This window comes from Nothobranchius furzeri, chromosome 15 (genome assembly GCF_043380555.1).
Source record: "Nothobranchius furzeri strain GRZ-AD chromosome 15, NfurGRZ-RIMD1, whole genome shotgun sequence".
NCBI classification, from domain to species: domain Eukaryota; kingdom Metazoa; phylum Chordata; class Actinopteri; order Cyprinodontiformes; family Nothobranchiidae; genus Nothobranchius; species Nothobranchius furzeri.
The window spans coordinates 50,520,364-50,543,888 of record NC_091755.1 but is presented as its reverse complement, the minus strand read 5'-3'; the positions used below and the strand labels follow the sequence as shown (position 1 = coordinate 50,543,888).

Here is a 23,525-nt window from a genome sequence, read left to right as displayed (position 1 = left end):
CAGTCTGTCAGTGCAATAAAAATAGACAAGCCCCGAAAATGTGTCACCACCTCGATGCTTTCTAAACTTTGCTGAATTTGTGCTGTTTGAGGATGAGTGACTGTGGCTGAACATCAAAGTGCACACATATGGGAAAAGAAACAACATAATATATTCAAATCTATCACACACACTTTGTTTATTCTCTGGTTTTATCATCCAAAACGCTTTCGGATCCTTGCTAATCAAAAAATTGCACTTGGTTTCCCTAAAAGAAACCTATAAAGACACATTAGAGCATTTTTCATCGTGTAACCTTCCAAGCTGCTTTAAACTTGTTGTGAAAAAGTATTTTTTTTAGCATTTTCTTTAAAACAGGCAATAAATTGGAAGCCATCTTGGTGCAAAGGACATTTAAAGGAAAGCCTGTAAGAAACATGCATCAATTGCTACAATTTCCAATGGACAACTAGCCTGGCAAGCCAGACTAAATAATACATTTATTTAGTCTGGAAACGCTCCATTGACGGCTCTTGGTTGTGGGGCGGGTTCTACCGTTGTCTTTCAAATGATCTCCGCATGCTACTGGACAATGAATGTGACATACTCACCACAACAACGGTAAATGAGGCGGTCCACAGTTGAAGAAGGAGAAAACATAATTTTTTCTAAAAAAAAAAAGCACTTAAACACATCTATCTGTTCCTGATTCTAATGAAGCCCAAGTTCTAATAGTCCAAAATGGATGTAAAAGCCGTTTCAAAAGAGCTGTCACCATCTTGTTTCACTCTGTTGCATCATCCCACCCACCAGGCATATAGAGTGCCCTGACTGGTCCACAAAGCGGATAAAGCGCTGTGATTTGTTCACTAAGCAGATAGAGCACTATGATTGGCCCACCATTATGGACCAATCACAGTTCTTTATGTGTTTGAAACCCCTCTAGAGAGCTGTGATTGGCCAGCCAGAATACTGTTTGGGGCTGCAGAGGTTCCAGTGGAGCGTTCCTAGACCAAACTTTGCAAAGCAAGAATTTGGTCTAGTTCACTAGGCTAATGGACAACTAATCTGTAGGAGGTACTGAAGACGGTTTCATGTGCTGATGACGTGGCGGTGCAGGATTCGCTTGGCAGGAGAGGGGCCGAGCGAGGGCCGAAAGACGCTGCTTGCAGCTTTAATTAAGATTATAACTTGCCCTGCTTAAAAGCTATTTTGATTTCAGATGAGGAACTAATAGTTTTAGAGAGTTCAAACCTCTTCTTCTTTTTTTAATAACAAGTTTCAACTCACTGAAGTTTTCAATGCAGTTTTAAGTCTCAATCTACACAGAACAAAAATACACTGACCCTCAGGAGAGAGAGGATCATAGCGCTGATTTTTGAACCAGCTTGCATTAAAGAAGCTCTGCAGCATGGGTGGACACCCTCAAAATATCCTTTTCTTTTCTGGATTCGCCACGATTGACTATCAACCTTAAATCCAGCACTGACAATTGACCGCTCGTGTTGAGTTCACCGACCTGGATCTGGGCTCGGACAGAAGCGCCACTGTAAACTATCACAGAACTACAAACGCTGGCTGTTCTTTTATTGCTTTGAATTATTAAATAATGTATGTATTTGTTTGGAAATGCATCATAGCTGCAGATAAAAGGGTTCTGGCCTGTGAGGGTTAGGGTTCTCCACTCCTGCCCTGCGGTTTAAAAAGATGTTTATTTTGCTGTTACAGTCAAGAAAGTCTCTTAGATGAGAAACAAGAGAATAAAGAAGTCCGGGTTTCTTTCTGAACCCACGGGAACTTTATAAATCTTCAGAGTTGGCAGGAAAATCTTGGTTAGCTCTTAGTTTTAACTGAAAAAAAAGTTAGAATTTGTGGTTTGCAGAAAACATGTTTTTGATGCAACCTGCTGAAATTATTCTGAATAGTCAAATAGTAACTTAAACAAAAGAAACAAATGGTTCTGTGAGCTCTTTGCAACCCGTTTCATTTCCTCTTTGCATAGTTCATGTCCGCACTGATAATTAGCTGCCTAATCTGAAAGAAGCCATTTTAATTGCCTTTGCTACTGCAAATTTAATTTGTAACTACTGACTATATTGACATTGATATAGCAGCATCTCTACTTTCTTTTTTATTCAGACTTTGTTAATGTCAACATGAGAGTGCTCCTACAAGAACTTCAAAGCTTATAATCACACTTAATTTGAATCGGTTATCAACCCCCTCGGGGGATGGCTTGATTTGATGGATCCCTGTGACACACGGCGCATACATAAATGTAGTTAGTTGTGGAAAAAACATTAGATGTGTTTGACTTTCCGTAATTACCACGGCTCCTTGGGGAGACATTTAAATGCTGATGATTATTTAGTTTGATTACTTATACTGTGTGTGCAAATGTACAGAGTGTATATGCGTCCGTGTCGTGGATCTCTGGTGCTTTATGAGCGTTTGTGACATTAATGTCTGCGTCTTGATGGAATGCATCTTTGTTCACATGCACATCTTTCACTTTTGGATCTAAATCAGTTAAAGTTGACAGTGATGCATGAAGACATTAAAACAGAATATCCAACTCAAACGGTCGATGCCTCCTTAGATGTCTGCAGAGTCTCCAGCAGTGAAAGAACCGAGCCAGTTAACTTGTGAAGTCTTCATTAGGAAAGCCCTCTGAAGTTGCTCCCCTAAAGGCAAGAATTGAAAACCTTTCCTACAAGAAATGTCTACAACAGTCAAGGTTGGTGTAAGCTGAAGCCTGTTGAAGATCTGACTGTTTAGTGGGACTACAGAACAGATGAAAATTTAATGATCTTTGCTTTAGAAATTGGGTCAGCAAGATTTCTTTCATCAGACGAATAACTTGTGATTTCTTTGGACCACCTTGTCTATTCTCAAACATCTGCTGTTGGAGAAAGGGCCGCTGGCTGTTTTCTCTTTCTCCGCGTTTCTCTGAGAGGTGCTGGTGCAAATCCCAGACCGAATGGTGAGGTAGATGTACAGTGATTTTATTTGTTTTTTTCCCCCTTAAAGGAATGTTTCAGAACTTTTGAAGTGTGTTTTTGTGAGGAGTATGAAAAATTAATATCTTACCATTGAAGATAGAGAGATGCCTTCTGACAGGACAGAGTATGGAAGAAATACAGTCAGTATTGCTTTTGTTAGACATTGAATTTATGACATGGAATTTTTATTCAGTTAAATTATATCTTATGTGTTTAAAGGGACATTATGGAAGTTTGACAGCCAAAACATGTGTAGAAATAATAAATTTCTTCTTCATACATTCTCCTGCAATGCCCTAGTGGTGTGCATCTCTACCTGCCTCACGATTCGATCCGATTCCGATTAATCTGCCTAACGATTCGATTTGAGTCTGAAATGCATCACGATTCTTCACACAAAAATTTTCATTACTTAATAAAAGCAGTAGAATAGTTTTCAATTTCTTTTTGATTTCGAAATCCCTGAAAAACAGAACATTCATCTATTCACTATAGTGAGCAATAATGTTTAAAGTGTGCTGCCTATAATTACTTAAATAATATAAGAAATAATGTTTTCGGTAGAGCAGCTTTAAGATAGAATATTACTGAACTTAAAAATAGTAAACAAATACTGTCTTAAGTGATTCTTTCACATCCAGGATCCCAAAACCGAAATTAACCCAGACATCCGATTTAAATGTAACGGGTACATCTTTGATTACTGGTAATGTTGGCCCTGTATCCCTGTCCAATTGCTTCTAGGACAACGCAGTGCGCATGTCATTGCAACTCTGCCCCCAGAAGTAATTGTAAAACCTCAAAATGTTATTGTCCTCGCATTGACATAGACCAGGGGTCGGCAACCGGTTACCATCAAAGAGCCATTATTACCCGTTTCCCACAGTAAAGAAAACACTGCAGCAGCCGCGGCGTTGTGGGCAGGGCCTACCCTCAGACAGCAGCTGGTACCGGTCGCTCGTGTACGTCAAAGTTATCTTTCATAAGAAGATAATCAATAAAACGATTTATATAAAGTGGATCCAGAAGTTGTAGCCCGTCTCTGCCTACAATATTTAGATATTTTTCACCCTGTTGGTGGTTTTACTGAGCAGGTGCCACTTTTGTCATACGTTTCTTTTTAAAACATGTTTAGACTGTTCAGAATACAAATCCAGGCTCTGTCACGTTTGATGGTTGTAATTAAACTTTGTAGGTGGGGAAGGTCAGAAAAGGATCCGATCATTTTGTTTTTACCTCATTTACAGCGACGGAGATAACGGTGCAGTGTGCCTGGCTCTGGTGTTAATCAAGTTTAATTTGATCTATTTTCACAAGAAAACAAAACAGTTAAAAGCAGGGCTTGTGTTGTGTTGACCGGATAGTTCCCATTTTTGACTATTTATTTTGACGGAGAAAGAATAGAAAGACCCCGACGCAAGCAGACGAACTGACACTTTATTCGTTTCGCACATCGCAGATGTAGCTAAATCACTTGATTCCCATCTGAGCTGGACACGGAGCTCAGCGCAGCTCGCTGTCAGCGCGTACGTACAGCGCACAGTGAGCTGAAGATGTGGAGAGGGGCTTGGAGCACGTCGCAGAACCAGGGCGCATGCAGATTCCTCCGACTGAAGCGAGACTTGTCACTTAGAAAATGTTCCCTGATTATGAAACTTTGGCTGAATAGCACTTGTTCCTGTCTCCAATGTGGCGACACATCCAGGATCTGAGGAGAATCCCAGAATCTCACATCCTCGTCAGCTCAGAACACGCATATGATTACGCACAAGCGTGACCCGTCAACCTGGTCTCACAGTAAGACCGGGTTGGAACTGTTCAGGTTTACGCAGACAATCTTTACATTTAGAATTGGCTTACAGATGTAAAATTAATGCAGTAAAATATAAAGCATTTTATTTAAATATCCATTCATTATTTTACAAGCACAGAGAGCCGCATCAGATGGATGGAAGAGCCGCATGCAGCTCCAGAGCCGCGGTTGCCGACCCCCGACATAGACATAGGAAGAGAATCTCATTATGTCACGTTGCTGCATCGATGCGGAATCATGCACAGCTGAATCGCGATGCATCTTAGAATCGATAATTTTTCCCACCTCTACAATGCCCTGGTCCTGTAGAATGAGCCCTGGCATTTTTACTCTGATTGCCTGTTTTTCTGTAAAATCACAGAAAAAGAGAGATGCTCGGGTCGAGCAGGCTGCTTCATGCGCGTTCACGCTCAGGCATAGCCCGTAGCATTTGCTAAACTTTCTTCTAGATATTTCCTGCAAATAAGCAACAAAATAGCCTTTTTCGCTTCGAACCGTTCTCTGGTTTGACGTTTTTTCAGGTGTCATCAAGGATATAAAAGTTACATATACTGTGAATTTTACTGGTGTGTAGCTCATTTTGTAAGACATCTGACTCTCATGCAGAAGACCTGGGTTTGATTCTGGATGTGAACATAGTTCATTTAGAGTTTCTTTTTAACATTAATGGTATATTTTTTTACAGTTAGACACCCAAATTTGTAATTGAGACTCGCCGAACGGCATTGAATTCACAGATAAAAAAGATGTGGGTTCAACTTTCATTTTGGAACAATTTTTCAAGCAAGGGAAGGGAATGATCTGAGCATGCAGGAGGATTGACCCATCATAAACCTTTGTCGGCTGTGCTGAAGAGAAAGGTACAGAACCAAATTATGTAATTAATTACCTGCGCCTTCTCCTGTCCTCTGTCCTCCGGGCCACACACACACACACACACACACACACACACACACACACACACACACACACACACACACACACGGGTCTGACAGTCTCAGCTTTTATTTTCGTTAAGGAGTGTGCACGTGCAGCATGCTCGCCTCGTGCACGAGCCTACTATTGAAGCTGCCGTTACGCTTTTGGCCTGAGGGGGCAATCGCGAGCATAAAAATTCAAAAGTCCGTAAAGTCCCTTTAACTTAAGATACACCAGCAAAAAATTAATCCATGAAAATACAACTGCAGAAATTCATCTTCAAAAGTTCTACATCAGAAATTCAGCAGCAAAAACTTAACATTAACTGAGGCGACCTCCTTGTGACCCAAACCAAAGAATTTGTCTCGCAGTTGAGTCGAGTGACTTTTAGCCAATCAAATTACGCCTCTCTGATAATTTGAGAACAGTCAGGTGTCGACTCGACCGAGTGACGATTGAATCGGCTTGGGTCACCGGTAGGTCACCTCATTTGACGATGAATTCTTGCTGTTGAATTTCCAAAGTTGAATGTTACAGATGAATTTTTGCTTGTGTATTTTACATACTGTATTTTCACTAAATAAAAATTCAATGTCATAAATTCAGTGTCTATAAAACGTCATATTTTCGTGAGACAGTTTTTCTCCCACAGGTGAGCGTCTGAGTTCATGTTTCAAGTCTAATCGTAAGTGTATGCATGGTGTTTTACGTTCGGGTGACCGGATGTCCGGCTTTGTGTATTTTCATAACTTTTCTCACATCCCGCAAATTGAAACTGATGTCCCGCATTATTGACCGTCTCCTGTTTCGAGTTTCAGTCTCACATAAACAGCTGCTGTCACTCAAACTAGGAGGTGGGACTTTACCGCAGGACCAGAGCGTGTGAAAAAACAAGTGAACCTGTTTTTTAATGAGTTGTAAATAAATTTTGTTCCCATTTTACGCACTTTCAAACATCGGAAATGTCACATTAAATTAAAAACACCCATGAGAACCCTGATGTAAACTGCTGCCACAATGTCATTTCATTTTATTATTGTAATATATAGTTATATATAGTTTTAAAATAAACAAATTTAAAAGAAAAAAAAAGAAGATTAATGGGTTAATTATGAAATTTCTAAAGAAGTCTGCTCTTTATTAGTTTTGGTGAAACGGTCTTTGTTTTACATATTTGTTAAATTGGCATCCAGGAAAAGATGACTCAGCTGAGCAGCTCGCTGCCCAACAATGGCAAACTCAAACTTGTCCGCTTGTGTTTAGATCCGTGCCGGTGGATTCGAGTACTCGCCTGGGACCCTTCATATCTACTCGGACAGCCTGTTAACTCTACCTGCCATCATCGGCATCGGAGGCGGAGGTGGCCTACTCCTGTTGGTCATCATTGCCGTGCTGATAGCTTACAAAAGGAAGTCCAGGGATGCAGATCGGACCCTGAAACGCCTGCAGCTGCAAATGGACAACCTGGAGTCAAGAGTGGCCCTGGAGTGCAAAGAAGGTAGGAACAGAAAATGCAATAAAAGACTTTAATATGCATTTTATAGAAAAGATCAAATATTTATTTCTATATTTAGAGGTGAAATAGTTATTCTGTCTGAAGTAAAGCCTGACTCATGCTTCTGCGTCTGCGTCAGTGCGGAGACATGCAATGCTATTATCCGTCCTTGCGGGCCTGCTGGAGAGCTCCGCAAGGACGGACAGAGTCGAGCTCTATTTTCTAAACATCCGCCAGACGAGACGGACAACGCAAGCTTCTGATTGGTCAGGACGCCGCTATCGTCTACACCGCCGCGATTGCGACCTCAAAAACATAGAGAGAGCTGAGGATAACTAGCGGCAGACACGGAGCAGCTTGAAGAATACCTCGCGAAAAAACTCTAAAAACATGAACGTTTAATTCCCCGTGACTGGAGGAGTGAAAAGATACGCAGCAAGCGTTTTATTTGTGGACGGAAATGACAGGAAACGTGGGTTTAGATGTGACGAGCGCATGAAGAGGTAGAGGAGGATGAGTGTTAAAAAGTCTCTTATATACAAAAAAAAACCCACAATATGAACACACCATCTTGGACCGGATACATGACAGGATACCACAGAACAGTGTTATGCCCTCTGCTGTCCTGGTGGGGAATTGCTTTGTAACACTCCCCAGGAGACGGAGAAGTATGAGGACAAAACATATCCGTCCATGTGTGCGCGTCTCTCCCTGTTGGAGCTGACGTAGAAGCATGAATCAGGCTTAAGGGTCAAAAATGTGCATGAAACTCAGTATTTCACAGAAATGAAACCCACAGAGCAGTTCAGACTGCATACCGTCCGCCAAAACTAATGTCCTGACTCAAATGGGAATGAAAGAACACGTGAATTTGTTCACATTTCCCACACACAGCCCCTGCACCTTCTTCCTTTGGTGCCCACACACTTGCTGACCATGTTGGTTTGAATCACTCGCAGTGACACTGATTTCATTGTGTGAGCTTTCTACTTTCTGTAACAACGTTTGATAGAAAAGGGGGGTGGATGTTACATAATGGGAATGTGAAGGCTGTACACTGGTCAAGGATATTTCTGTAGACACGACTTTTAAAGGGTTGTTCTAGCTGAAAGAACACCGTGTAGACAGGAATTATATATATGTGAGCAGGTATAAATGTGAATAAATCCACAGAGAAAGACAGAGAGATGCTGTTAGATTATGTTGTTCCGGACATCTGTCCGTAGGGTATGTTGGACAGGGCAAAAGCCCGACTGTCCAAGCTGATGATTGGTGAGTAAAAGACACATTTTGTGAAGGATCACAGATGTCAGAATCAGAATCAGAAAAACTTTATTTATCCCAGAGGGGCAATTAAAATGTGTAAATAAGAACAACGCATAACTACTTCATCTAGGGATGGAAATGATATGGCGGCTTTCTAGATGGTTTCACAAACAAGTGAATCTGCGATTACTCACTTATAGCTCATAACGTCCAACTGAAATGTAGAAATCGAAGCCAAAACAATCGATTTTCACCCGAGTGGCTGATTTATAGCTGCAACACCAAATCTACAAAACAAGTTAGCTTAAAATGCGAACACAATCACAGAATGCTCCCCCTTTACGTCGGGTATCATCCTTGGGCCAAGTCCGTCAGAACCAGCAGTGCCAGAGGAAACAAGAGAGCCGTAAACACCAGCCACCGGTTTCTAGGTCCAAACGTCGCTTGTTGTCCGTGACTTCAAATGGTGTTTTTCTTTTTATCCTAACATGGAAGTGGTAGCAGCTGGCTGTTTCTCCTTCTCTCATGTTATTGAACGGAAAGCCTCTCACACCAGTGGTGTTCTGTTGCTGAATGAGCAAACACGAAAGGAGAGGAAGACCTGGGTAAGTGTGGTGATCCGGTGAGAAAAAGCCGGATGGTCTAATAGCTGCTTTCACATGTTAGACGTGGAGGTTTTTAGACAAATGTGACAGAGCCACTTTATTAACTGTTTTTAATCTCCACAATATATTTCTAGCTATACTATATTAACAAAACATTAAGAGGCATGAAAACAACATTTCCAGAGTTGCTGGTTTTGCTTTAATGAAGAGGTTAACATCTGTTTTGATGATGGCGGCACCTGTTAACCCTCCCACTGTCTTCTTGGGTGACCCCGCAAAGAAAGTTGACCATTGAGCATGATTGATGGTTTATCCCTTGAGGTCCACGTGGCAGTGGCAGGGGTGAAGAGTGAGCACCACCTCACCCCTGCCACATGGACCTCAAGGGATAAACCATCAAACCTGCTCAATGGTCAACTTTCTTTGCGGGGTCACTCGTGAAGGCAGTGGGAGGGTTAAAGAGGTCAAACCCCCCTTTCAGCTGTCTTACTGAATGCTAAAGCTAATTATTATATTTGACAGAGGGTGTATGTGGTTAAAGTGGAGGAGGAACTGTTTACAGAGCAGGAGTTACAAAGGTGTGTAACAGTGGCCTTTTAGCAGTAGAGTGTGGATGACTGATAAGAGTGCAGACCAGGTGTTTACACTCAAGATAATGGCACAAGCTTCACAAAGCGGTGGTACAAAGTTATACGGCAAGCTCAACGGCCCTGCCAGAGCCACAACTCTAACAGCAGGAAAACCTGTCAAACAACAACGGCCGCACTTTTTGATTTAAAGTGCTGTGTTTTTGAGCAGCTTTTACGTACACACCCTGACTGAGGTGATATTTACCAAACTGTGTTCTATCCATCTTGTATTCCCACAGTCCAAGATGCTGTTGGCCATGATTTTTAAATAAAAACGCAGCCAGAGAAGTCCTATGCAATGAGAAAATGCTGTAAAACCAGTCAACAGAAGGGAAGCACCTAGTTTGTGCAGGATGTGAAGCACGGCCTTGTAACCACCCTTCCCGCCCTAACTGCTGCATGCCCATCTGGCTTACATTGACGAAGTAGTGAATGTGGGTGGAGTGGCAGCTGAAGTGGGCGGTCCACTAATGCATGCGAAAGCAATGGGTGCTTCCCTTGTTTGTGTGTGTATGTGTGTGTGTTTGGCTGCGTTGTAAAAGTCTTTAGGAAGGGCAATGTTTGGTTCAGTGGCCCGTGAAAAGCAGACATCAAATTAAACACTGTCATCCATCTATGTGTAATCACCTGCAGAGCAACTTAGACTTTGCTAAACTAAAGTTTAGTTTCAAGTTTCAATCAGGGATTCACTGAGAAAGGTGCAATATTTGTTCTTTTGAAATTCCATTGCTCACTCTTAAGCTTAATACGTCTCAGGCAACTCAGTAAAGCTGGGCGGACACTGTGCAACTTTTTCACTCGTAGCACTCAGCTTCAGCTCAAACTGTACGACTTCCTCGCAGGGCAGATCGCACGACTCATGCGCTCACACTGTATGACCCAGTTCTCGGATGCGACCTGACTGCTCACACTGTACGTCTGGTAGCAACACGTTGGACCTAAAAATATGCTAAAAATAGCAGTTTTTACACAACACGTCAGACTTTTTTATCTTGCCTGTTGTCCTTCGGGAGTGCTGCAGAGGGACACACAGGGATTTATGGGGGTTGGATGAGGAAAACAAAATAAAGAAAGTAAATCTGTGTTTTGTGATCAGTTTAATTTGACATATACACGACAAACACGCTTTCTTGACAATCTTTGTGAGTAAAAAATACGTGTAGAAATAAAAACGAACAATGTGTGTTATTAGGGAAATAGCGGGCGAGCGGTGTTGATGCAGGATTGCGCATGCGCCGTGTGGATTCTCGCACAAGTGGAAAATCGGCTCAAAAAAGTGAAAAAGTCGCACAGTGTACGCCCGGCTTTACGGAGTCGCACGCGTCGGTGGAAACCGTTTTCCCTTCGAGATTCTCCGTCACCTGGGGAGTGTTGCAAAGTAATTCCTCACCAGGACAACAGGGGGCGTAGCACTTTTCTAGGGATTTCCTGCCGCAACTGCAGTCACATCTCCGGTCCACAATAGTGGGTTTATTATTGCTTTGGTGTATTCCAGAGACTTTTTAACACAAACATATGTTACTCATTCTCCTCCACTTCTTTATGCAGTCGCCCACGTTTCCCATAATGTCCGTCCACGAATAAAAAGCTCTTCTGCATATCTTTGTACTCCTTCAGTCACGGGTGAATAAACAGTTATATCGTCAGACTTTTTTCGCGAGACGTTCTCGCAGGCCAGATGTTTCTTTAGAAAGGGAGTCGTGGTAATGTGGGCAAATTTAAAGCAAGCAACGTCCTGACCAATCACAAGCTTGCACTCTCCATCACTTTTGAATGACAGTTTAAAACCAGGAATGTCTCCTTCACCCTCTGGGAGCCTGCCACAGAGGCCTTAATGGCGTAGCATGTTTTCAGGCCCACACAGATGCAGATGTAGAAATCAGGCTTAGGTTTAACATGCAGGCTGAACGTGAAGATATTCTTCTACCCTTATTCCCTGCACTGAGAGACAATAGATGGGGAAGCTACACAGACCTACGTCACACTTTAACTTTATGGACCACCTTGTTTTGGCGTGAGAAGGGTGTGTTTAGCAGTCAGGGGAGATCAGAGCTAGCAGAAGCTAACCATTAGTATAGCGTTCAGACGTAATTTGTAGAGATATCAAAAAGAAGACCGAAAGGAAGCAGTGGAAGAGCTGTGTTGCTGTTAACCAATCACAGGCAGGATCTTTGCATATCATGAATATTTACAGGCCTCAAAATCCTGCTTTTTTTGTCCTCCACTCCTCTGAAAAACTTCTACTTCCTGCAGAAGAACAAGGACATGTTTTCATAGGAAATGACTCGCAAGGTATTCATTCATACTGGAGACAACAGCAGAATTATACAAATAACAGTCTTCTCTGCTCTTTGATGTGATATTGCATGATTATTAAAACATTTCAAATGAACCCTTTAGAAACATCCACGTGTTTACATGCTAATTTATGCACAATCTGAGCTGTGGAGGTGTTGCACTTCACCTTCAAGCCTTTAGGAGATTTTACCAGTTACCAGTGTCATCAGACATTTCCCACAAAGAAATGCAAATCCCTGAGTTCACAACAGCTAGCGTGAGCGCTCTCATCAGCTACATTTAAAATTAAAATTAGATTAACACAACTGCCTGTGACAAAAGTTTGGGCAAGACTTCTACTTAAACACTAAATACGTTTGGTGTGACAGCTTGCCTCTGAGTAGTCTCTTTTTCTTTTGTTTACTTTCATTTAATTGACACACAAAAGCTGCAAACAACTACAAAGTTATTTTCTTGGCTAATTTTATTTGGGTATTAACGCCGATCAGAAAAGGCCTGAATATTTTTGTGACAGGGTCCACATTTCCTTGCCCGAATGTTCTAATGAGTTTGGTGTCCAAGAACTGTAAATGAGCTGTGGGAGAGGTTCAGGACAGAATCCCAAACAAACTGAGACATGATTCAGACACTTTGTGACAAAATTATGACAAGACATTTAATTTGGACGATTGTGGCCATGTTTCAGCTATCAGACACCCCTCGTGACTCAGCCAGGTGTTACACCTGTACTAAACGTGCGTATCAAATCGGTGGGAACTGAAGTATTACATCTCCAGTTGCTAGTTGCACACAGTTTGAGCCCACTTAGACACTGGGTTAAATCTTTTGGTCAGGCCTCTAAATAATGATCATAAGTATTTAAGAGTGAACTTGCTTCAGCCTCTATGTCGCCTATTGTTTAAAGCCCAAGCCACACTGCGTTTTTCGGCCATCCTAGACAACGTGACGTGGCGTGTCCAGCTAGAGCGATTCGTCGGGCAGTTTGGCTCACTGACACCTTGGACCTTTCAGGGTGTGATCTTTCTGGGGTTTTCAGTGCGTCAAGAGCCATCTGGGCTGTCTTTTAAATTTCCTTTCTTTTTGCTGTGCTTACATTCAGTCGTTTATCTGGCTTCCTTCTCCTTTCTGCTTATTTATCTTCTTTTTCTCATCGTTTTCACTTCCTGTCATTTCGCACCTCTCTTGTGGACCAAACAAATCCAATAACAGCTGGGGGAAATTATGCATGAAAACTTGTCCATTGCTCTCTTAAAAATTATCCACTCATGCAATTAATTGACTTTCGTTTCCATAAACGTTGTTTTTTTCTCTATGCTGATTCTGTCTCTGAACCAGAATATCTTATTACCTTTATTGTTTTTCTTTGCGCTGAATATTAATTCATGATGAATCAAGTATACAACTTCTCTGAACATAACACCAGTGGAATTCTTATAGAGATAATGGAGAGGTGAGACTTTGGTCAGAAGATAATAAAAATGATAGCAATGTCTGATATTATTGGCATAAAATTTGGTAATAGTGGCACATCAGTATCAGTTTTAACTTTTTTAATGACACAACTTTTACTTAATATGCACATATTATACATCTAACCCTTCAGCTACTTGTCATCTCTCTAAATGTCAAAATATAACAGATCATGTGTCTAAATCAGGGGTGTCCACGTCAAATCCACACTGGGCCGAAATGAAACTCTGGGACGAAGTTGCCAGCCAAACTTAATATTTTTTGTGACGGCAAATTTGCACATTTTCTTTATCGACATATATGCAATTTTGAACCTTTTAATTTGGAAGCAAACTTATTTTTGCATTAACACTGAATGTGGAATAACCAAATTACACACAAGCAAGTCAATTTTAAATAAAACACATCAGTAGTATTCATTACTTGTGGTATATTCAGCATTTTTAAAATCTATTCAGGATTTATGTTTTCTTGTTTATTCATTTTTCTTAATTCTTATTCTTTTTTTTCTCCTGTAATACGCGTCATCGCTGCTGTGACGTCTAGCTTTCCCCACTGAGGAACAATAAAGGGATTTTCTATTCTATTCATCTATCTGCAGCCTTTCCACTTCCTGTTTTACTGTAGGTTAAATCTATTCTCATGGATCAACAACAAAATAAAATATCATTTTATCTTAAATGAAAATGCAATATCTCACCTGTTAACTTTCATGTTTTGGAGCAGAAAAAGAGCATAAAGCCTAAATATTTAAAGCTCAGTTTGCTCCACTGGTTTACTGTGATGCTCACCTGTTCCAGCCAGATACCTGCATCATGGGGTTGATCTGAGCTGAGGAGGAGACTCCTGTTGTTTTGTTCATCTTCATCATAATAATGACAACATTAGATGACAACAGGTGCTCACATAGGTTTGTGCTGCTGAACATGTCAGAGCAGCTTCACCACGTTGTTGTGTGTCGGGGAGGAAAAATAACAACTACAGCAGCCACAGATGCTGATTTGAGCATGTCGCTGCTCGCTGGAGTTATATCATCTCTGTCTGGAAGTTAGTTGGAAAACTTTCTCTTTCAGTCGTGAACACATTACTGAGCAGTTAAAATCTCCGTTTCAGGGCTTCAACGTCGGCCAATAGCTGAGTAAACTCGAAGCTGAGTGAGAGGAGTGTTTAGTTTGTCCAAGACAGCGAGCTGCAGACACCGGCAGCAGACGCTGGAAAAAACACAAAAGAGGGGGTGCTTCGGCTCCGTGCTAACGCCGCAAAGCATCATGGGAGTTGAAGTCTTTGCGGTAAAATCGGCCAGCGGGCCAGTTTTAATATATTTTTGATATTTATTTTGCAGGCCACAAAAAAATTCTCCGCAGGCCACATGTGGCCCGCGGGCCTTGTGTCTGACACGTGTTCTAAATTTTGAGATAATGTCAGCCTAACCTAAATTTGAGTAATTATATTTTTTACACATAAGTACAAATAAAAGTTTAAGTATGTATTATAGGATATGTGAGATGCTAGTTACCTAACATGATTTATGTTTTCTTTAAACAAAAAGTAAAATAAGTGTTAGACGATATTGGTTTAAAAAAAGCAACTACCCTAAGGCACCAATGACCGGTGCCTTAGATTAAAAGGATTATTAAAACTGATTGTCTCTTTTCCCCCATTCAGCCTTTGCAGAGCTTCAGACGGACATCCACGAGCTGACCCAGGAGTTGGACGGAGCTGGAATTCCCTTCCTGGATTATCGTACATACGCAATGAGAGTCTTATTCCCTGGCATCGAAGATCACCCTGTACTCAAGGAGATGGAGGTACGGGTCAGTACACCATCAACCAAACTTCAAACTAAAACAAACTAACAGTTAATAAAGAAGCAGTGCAAAATGTTACTTACAAACTAACCCAAAAGGAAGAATTATCAGTAATTTCCTGTTTTTTTTTCCTTCAGTTGTTGTTCATAGTATTAAAATGTCCCTCTGGCTTTATTGCTTAATAATTCCTTGGCAGTTATCCCATGATGGGCTTCATCAAAGGCATCAAAAAGGCTGAGATTTGAGAAAGGAGGTGCTAAAGATGGCTTTTTCCTTTAAGCAATCAAATAACCTATATTCTACCTACTTTCATGCATTTGTCCTCCATTCAAATAACTTTCAAAGAGCTTCTGTTTCATTGTTGGTTTAATATCATATGAATACAAATAAAACATTTAGGCTCAGAAAATTTAAATGCATGGTTACCTGGGATCAAGTGTTCTTATCTGAAGACGTAAGATAAATAAGTCATCACACTCGTCTGGGTCACACCCACCTCCCAAGCTCAGCTACACAGAAATATTGAGCCGGATTTGTGATGACATTTCACCACCACAGAGCCAGTCATAGAATTAAGACTATGTCTACAAAATCTCTCCTCCTAGACTTCACCACAGATGCAAGTTTGTAATCTGCAGTATCAATAAAATGTAGGATCCAGTGCTGCTTCATTGACTTTGATTGGAGCGCTGACTTTTGGGAGTAAAGGAATAATTTGTTTGACCTTTTACATCTTATTTTAATCACTTTCATCCAAAAAGTGCATTCATATCTTCAGAATTAAGTCCCTCTTGGTGGTTTCAGAGTTGTCGCTTCTTTGTGCTTCTTTGAGAGTTCCTGTATGAATGAAAAAGTCAAACCCAGGATAATTAAGACTTTTTAAAGAAACCAAAAGGATTAAAGGAGGGTTTAGTAAATAGAATGCAGCAGAGAAAATCAGGTTGGAGGAAAGTAGAGGGGTAAAGTTAGCGTAGAACAACACGTTTATCCCTTTAAACCAGGAAGACGCCTACAAAATGTTATACTGAGTCAAGTGTGTGTTAGTGTCGCGTGCCCGTCCCATTTACCGGTTCCTTTAAAACCCAGTTCCGTTAGAACTTATGAGACGGTGCATCCATCAGGGTTCGGGGGGATGTCGAGCGAGTATTATAGTACTAGATCCTGGATTGGACCATCTAATTAGAATCTTGTCTTTTATTTTAAAGGTGAAATGACTTGCACGAATAGCCAGCCCCAGAGTACTACACTTCTTTTAAACTCGTTACCTTTTGGTTAAGATACTAGAGAGAAGTCTGGAGGCAAGCCAAGCCTCTCAGCAATTGTTTGGATTACCCGGAATTAATTGCGCCTCTAACAGCTTATGTGGGAGGTTGGTAACTATAAAATGATTTATGCTAGTTGATCAGGCTATCATAAGTTTATCAATTTATTTATTAATCCAACCTTCCAGCTGATTAGAGACTTTTTCAACCTGCAATCAGAGCCAAAATAACCTCGAATATTTTGCTTTTATCGCCCTTAAGACAACTCGTTACTCGCAAGGAGGGGGAAGTTAAAACTTCCCTTATCTTAAGGTTTCTTTATATTATTCTATTATAAACCGTAAAGTAAGTCCCGATAATTCAGAGACCGATCTTCGACATGCTTACCTCTGTGCAATTATGGCCAGGGCCCCAAACGTGAAGCTTTAGAGAAAACCTGAAAGAATCAGGATTATGTTTCTTTTTCAAAAAAGGTTTATTACAAAATCAAAATACAAAAAATGGGTAAAGTGAAAAACAACTGCTATCCCCCACGGAGGAATTAGTTCAAAATGATTAAATAAGAGTTAGTTTACACTAGCTCTTGTCTTCTCAGAATCTCCCCAAGAACTCCCTCTCTCTCTTTCTCTCCTAAGAGTCTCTTCTGTCATCCCCCATCCAGGCTTGGACGGGGGATGACCCCTCCAAATCTGCTCTGTCTCTTCTTGTCCTCTGCCCCAGCTGCTGTCCGCTCTCCCAATCCCTCTCTGCTGTTCAGAGCTGTTCTTATATACCCTTCCTGGACCAGCTTAAGGTCAAGGGGTCATTTACCAGATACACACTTTGTAGCTCAACACAAAACATTTGGTGTCATTTTCACTACATGCAGCATTCTTCTTAACACAGGTCATTACATCATCTTTTGCAGCATTCTTCAGTTTCTCTCCAATGTTCCCGAGAAGGCTTCTGGATCTGATGGGCTTGTCTTCACTCTGTTCTCCTCCAATCCCATCTTTCCAAGCCAGGGGTGGGGCAAAGAGGTGGGGTCAGTCTCCTGACCCTTCGCCCAGTTCTGTCCTCTTGTCCCTGTGACCCTTGAGTGACCCTTGTTTCTGACCACAGTTTTTTTGACCTGCAGCCCAGCTCCTGTCGACTGGCTGATTTTGCTCGCACAAGCCAGTCCAGTATGGCTCACCTTTTGACCCCGTACTTGCCACTGTCTTTGGCATGTGGGACTTGCAACATTAGTAACCTCAAAGCAACAGTCAAAAGTTTCCCCACTTCTCCCTCCTCCTGGTTGAAAGCAAGATTTACAACCCTGTCGCAGCCTGCTGTTGCTAGTGCTAACAACAAGCTAAAGCTAACATGAGTCAGCTGATGCTAATCAAGTCACAGTTTTAAAAAATCCACCCTTCTGGACTAAAAAAGTATTATTGCTTACAAGTCCAGTAACAACAAAGTCAAGTCACCATCAATCCGTGATTTAGCAGCCTCCTTTGTCTCCCTCAAACTAGGGTAGGCGGTACTGATGTTCACTCCAATTTTAGCTCTTTGCCTCTCCAAATGTATTACTCTCTTAATTCTACTTCCAGACTCTGCCATAATGCCAACAAATAAAGCAAAATTATAATTTTTTTCTTCTTTTTGTGCTTTTTACTGACAGTTGGAGAACAGAAAAAGCAAACTGCTAGCGTTTATATCAGCAATCGGGAGACTAAACGGCTAACAAATTAAAGTTTGTAGAGAGCTCCACCTTGTGAACCTACCCGTACCACAAATCAGTTAATTGCTGTTTCTGGTCAGCAGAGGGCTACAGAGTGCTGTCCAATCTGAAGTTGGTTAAGTTTAACTCTAGAATCAGTAATGCCATTTTGGAAGCAGTAGCTTAAAGTGTTAAAACTCTTCAGTGTTGTTTTATTGTCCTCTCACATCTGGTAATTAACCTCTGTGCAAACAACCATCTCTAGTAAGTCCTGTTAACAAACTAAATCTTAAGATCTTCTACAAGTATAAAATGCTTTATTTGAATGATTAAAAAGTAAATGATCAGGCTCGGGGTTTGTCGCATCTAAAATTGTCCTGGCGAAAATAGATTATGTTCTTAAAGTGACAATGTGTAGTTTTTACCGTTAAGCTCTTGAAATATCCATCAAAATGTGGTTGAAAATGAATTAAATGATGCCCAGTTGTTGAAAATATGGTCTGCTTTGTAACATATAATCGTAACAATCAGGTCTAAAATACATGGGTCTAAGGGTGTTTCTCAAAGTCAAGGCACCTGGCCTTGCGAGGCGATATCTTGCGAGGCCAGGCGCCTTGCTTACGAGGACACTGTCCTTCCTTGATCAAAGAAAACGGTTCATTGGAACAGACTTGCATCACATGACCGCGGCTTCCACGGCGGTCACGTAATGTCGCGTGACACGGGAGATAGCGTTATATTTTATATGTATTAGTTTCAATATAATTATATAACGAGGCTTTTACTTTTTAAATTGTATATATATTTGTTAAATTAAATATGTAAGCAAGTTACTACCCGCTAGCCACCGAAGCTGCAACTATATGTTTATGTTTATGTATTTAGCAGACGCTTTTGTCCAAAGTGACTTACAAGTTATAATCGGCATGTTGCCCTTGAGGCTAACAACAACAATAACAACAACTTGATATAAGTCATGGAGAGGAGGGAACAAGGAGTGGACAGTAGAGAGGGGGGACGGGTGCAGGGAGGGTGCTAGTTTATAAGATGCTCTCTGAAGAGCAGGGTCTTCAGGAGTTTTTTGAAAATCGACAAGGAAGCCGCTGTTCTGGCAGTGCTTGGTAGGTCATTCCACATTTGTGGAACGATGCATGATAAGAGTCTGGATTGTCCTGAGCGTGATGTTGGCACTGCTAGCCGACGATCCTGTGATGACCGGAGCGGACGGGCCGAGACGTAGCCTTTGCAAGAGGATTCAGGTAGATGGGAGCCATACCATCTTGGACTTTGTATGCTAGTGTTAGCAATTTGAATTTATAAATCTACTAAGCAACTAATCAACCTCCTTTGCCTCCCTCAAACTAGGGTAGGCTGCACCGATAAATTAATTGGCTTAAAAAAACATTTTATATTAGTTGACTTACCGTAATTCCTCTAATACAGGCCTGGGCGTGTATTTTACTCAAGCTCATCAAGCTCCAGGCCTTTATCGAAAGGAGAGGCAGGCCTCAATTTCTATTTGAGCAAAATGAACTAATGGTTCACTGGAGTTTTTGACAATTAAAATTGCGCCCACATTTTCATAGTTAAACACATTTCTTTTAACAACGGTAGTTTCTGCTTCAGCCCTCTCCCCCCTCCCTCTGCGCAGCGGCCGCAAACTCTCAGAGTTCCTGCTGCTCTAAACATTAAAATAATTATTTCATTTTCTGTTCCTCACTTCTGATTACCTTCAATGGTGTATTTTTGTACAGTCATCAAAGATGGCGCCGAGTATGGCTGCCTCGTTGCGAGCTCCATCAAGCAACAGCTGTTTTTTGTGTTTACTACTTTTTCTTTTTCTTTATTTTTTCACGAGTAGCACATGTATCCTTGTGTACGACCGACAAACCTTACTGGACATAAAAGACAGAGTTTATCATTGCTTCCCGGAGTTCAGGTCTTTCATCACGGACCCGCCATTTGCAGATCTCCCATTCATCTCACCTGAGACGCCTTTGTTATGGGCCCGTGGAGGCCGCAAGCGCCGACGCAGAGGGAGAAGATCTGGCGTTCTGGTTTGACTAAGACGGCGCACTAACCGACCACCATTACCCAGTTTACTACTGGCTAATGTGCAGTCCCTGGAGAACAAGCTGTGCGAGCTTCGGGCTCGGATCTCATTCTAGCGAGAGATGCGGGACTGCAGCGCGATCCGTCTCATAGAAACCTGGCTATCGGACAAAGTACCAGACACCGCAGTACAACTACCGGGGTTCTCCGTGCACCGCGCGGACAGGTCACAGGAGCTTACTGGGAAAAGCAGAGGTGGTGGTGTGTGTTTCATGATCAACAACAGCTGGTGTGATTATGCGAACGTGCACCCGGTCAAATCCTTCTGCTCTCCGGACCTGGAGTACCTGATGATTAAGTGCCGGCCATTTTGGCTACCGAGAGAATTCACAGCGGTGGTTATGACGGCTGTTTACATTCCCCCACAAGCCGACACTGACCGAGCACTCAGAGAACTGTACAGCGCGATCAGCAATGAGGAAACCGCACACCCAGAGGCGGCGTTTATTACGATCGGGGACTTTAATAAGGGTAACCTGAAGAAAGTCTCACCAAAACTACACCAACACATCCGTTTCAATACACGTGGAGACCGGCTACTCGACCACTGCTACACCTCTTTCCGAGATGCGTACAAAGCCCTCCCACGCGCCCCATTCGGCCAGTCAGATCACCGCTCCATCCTGCTTATACCTGCCTACAGACAGAAGCTAAAACGGGAAGCTCCAACCCTGAGGGCGGTGCATCGTTGGTCGGACCAATCGGAGTCTGCGCTGCAGGATTGTTTTGATCGGGCGGACTGGGAAATGTTTCACGCGGCTGCTAGAGACATTGATGAGTACACAGACTCAGTCTGCGGATTTATCAGGAAATGCGTGGAAGATGTTGTCCCATCCAGAACAGTTAAATCCTTCCCGAATCAAAAACCCTGGATTAATGGAGGTGTGCGAATGGCGCTGGCGGCGCGGAGCACCGCCTTTGCCTCCGCAAACACATCAGACTACAAACACGCACATTACCACCTCCGGAAGACGATCAAAGCAGCCAAACGTGAGTACAGAGACTGGGTGGAGCAACAGTTTGACAACCCCCGGAGTATGTGGCAGGGACTAAACACAATCACAGACTTTAGAGGGAGAACCAGCACACCGCAGACCACGACCTCTCTGTGTGAGGATCTAAATGCATTCTATGCCAGATTCGACACAGCGAACTCCATGAGACCGGACAGTGAGCGCACCGCGGATGACGTCAGTGCGCACACTATGTCTGAAGAGGATGTGCGGAGGTGCTTCAGGAGGGTGAACGCACGCAAAGCTACTGGTCCGGACGGGATTCCCGGCCGCGTCCTCAGGTCATGCGCGGGTCAGCTGGCTGGAGTGTTTACACACATCTTCAACCTTTCCCTCTCTCTGTCTGTAGTCCCAGCCTGCTTCAAAATGGCCACCATTGTCCCTGTACCCAAATCATCCACCATCTCCACATTGAATGACTGGCGACCTGTAGCCCTGACCCCCATCGTGAGCAAATGCTTCGAGAAGTTGGTCAGGGACTTCATCTGCTCTGCACTGCCCGATTCACTGGACCCTCTACAGTTTGCATACCGCCACAACAGGTCCACTGATGATGCCAAAGCCCTGACACTCCATGTTGCCCTGTCACACCTGGAGAAGAGAGACACGTATGTGAGAATGCTGTTTGTCGATTACAGCTCAGCATTCAACACCATTGTTCCCTCAAAGCTGGACAGGAAACTGCAGGATCTAGGACTGAGCAGCTCCCTCTGCAGCTGGATCCTGAACTTTCTGTCTGACAGACGCCAGGTGGTCAGACTGGGCGGCACCACCTCATCTCCCGTAACACTGAACACTGGTGCACCGCAGGGGTGTGTGCTGAGCCCTCTCCTGTACTCACTCTACACCTACGACTGCACGGCCACGAGAAACTCCAACATCATTGTGAAGTATGCGGATGACACCACAGTGGTAGGTCTCATCACCAGCAACGATGAGACGGCCTACAGGGAGGAGATCAGCGCCCTGACCCACTGGTGTCAGGACAACAGTCTCACCCTCAACATCACAAAGACAAAGGAGATGATAGTGGATTTCCGGAGGTGCAGAGGAATACACCCCCCCCCCATCACCATCAACGGCGACGCTGTGGAGAGGGTGAGCAGCTTCCGTTTCCTTGGAGTTCACCTGGCAGAGGATCTTACGTGGTCAGTGCACACGGAAAATACAGTGAAGAAGGCAAAGCAGCGCCTCTTCTTTCTCAGGAGACTGAAAAGATTTGGCATGAGCCACCGCATCCTCAGGACCTTCTATCGGTGTGCCATTGAGAGCATCCTCACTGGATGCATCTCCGCCTGGTATGGCAACAGCACCGCTTACAACCGCAAAGCTCTCCAGAGAGTAGTGCGGTGTGCAGAAAGGATTATTGGAGGTGAGCTTCCCTCCCTCCAGGATTTCTATAAGAAGCGGTGCCTGAGGAAAGCGGGGAGGATCATCAAGGACTCAAGTCACCCCAGCCATAAACTGTTCAGACTACTTCCATCAGAAAGGAGGTTCTGCAGCATCCGGTCCAGAACCAGCAGACTGAGAGACAGCTTTTTCCATCAGGCCATCAGACTGCTGAACACATCGCAGACACCTCACCCTCACTACTGAAACTGCAACATTACACGCTCCATACTGTACATTAATGCCACAGTTTTGCACATACCAGCCTCTGTATATATTATATCTGTTATCTTATTGTTTACTTTATTCATTTGTATATTTAGATTAGCCATTTTTATATTTTACATGTTTTTACATTACTGTATTTTTACAACGCTGTTGCTGTAAAGCTCGCACACAAGAATTTCACTCGCATGTACAGTACCAGTGTACCTGCACATGTGACGTGACAATAAAAGTGATTTGATTTGATTTGATTTGATTTTTTGTTGCAACCACCAGGTACAAAAACAAACTTGTTTTTATTTGACTATTTTTCTGTCCTGCCTGTTTATTATCTTCCTGCATCTCCTCTCAATCCTAAAGAAAAACTGCTACCTTGGTTCATATATATTCACCTTATGGGTTACCTTTGAACTGCAGTTCTAAAAGATCTACCAACCGCAAAAACAGCGGAGTGCGCGCTGCTCACCGGCCACATCAGTTAGGTGTGTCACCGAGGACAAAACGGGTGATGCACCCTGATCCACAGCAGCGAAACGCATCAGGCACAAATAAAAGAATAA

At 42.7% G+C, this 23,525-nt stretch overlaps 1 protein-coding gene across 2 annotated transcripts in view; it reads left to right on the top strand.

Annotated features, from left to right (window-relative positions):
* plxna1a (plexin A1a) overlaps positions 1 to 23,525 on the top strand; it is a 294,975-nt gene that overhangs the window by 240,173 nt on the left and 31,277 nt on the right. Inside the window, exons 19-20 of one of the 2 annotated variants that reach the window (XM_070544978.1) lie at positions 6,976 to 7,210; positions 15,141 to 15,283. In XM_070544978.1, coding sequence (XP_070401079.1) covers positions 6,976 to 7,210; positions 15,141 to 15,283 — 378 coding nt within the window. Of the gene's footprint in view, positions 1 to 6,975; positions 7,211 to 15,140; positions 15,290 to 23,525 lie in introns of both variants that reach the window. The other variant, XM_070544977.1, reaches the window with a different exon arrangement.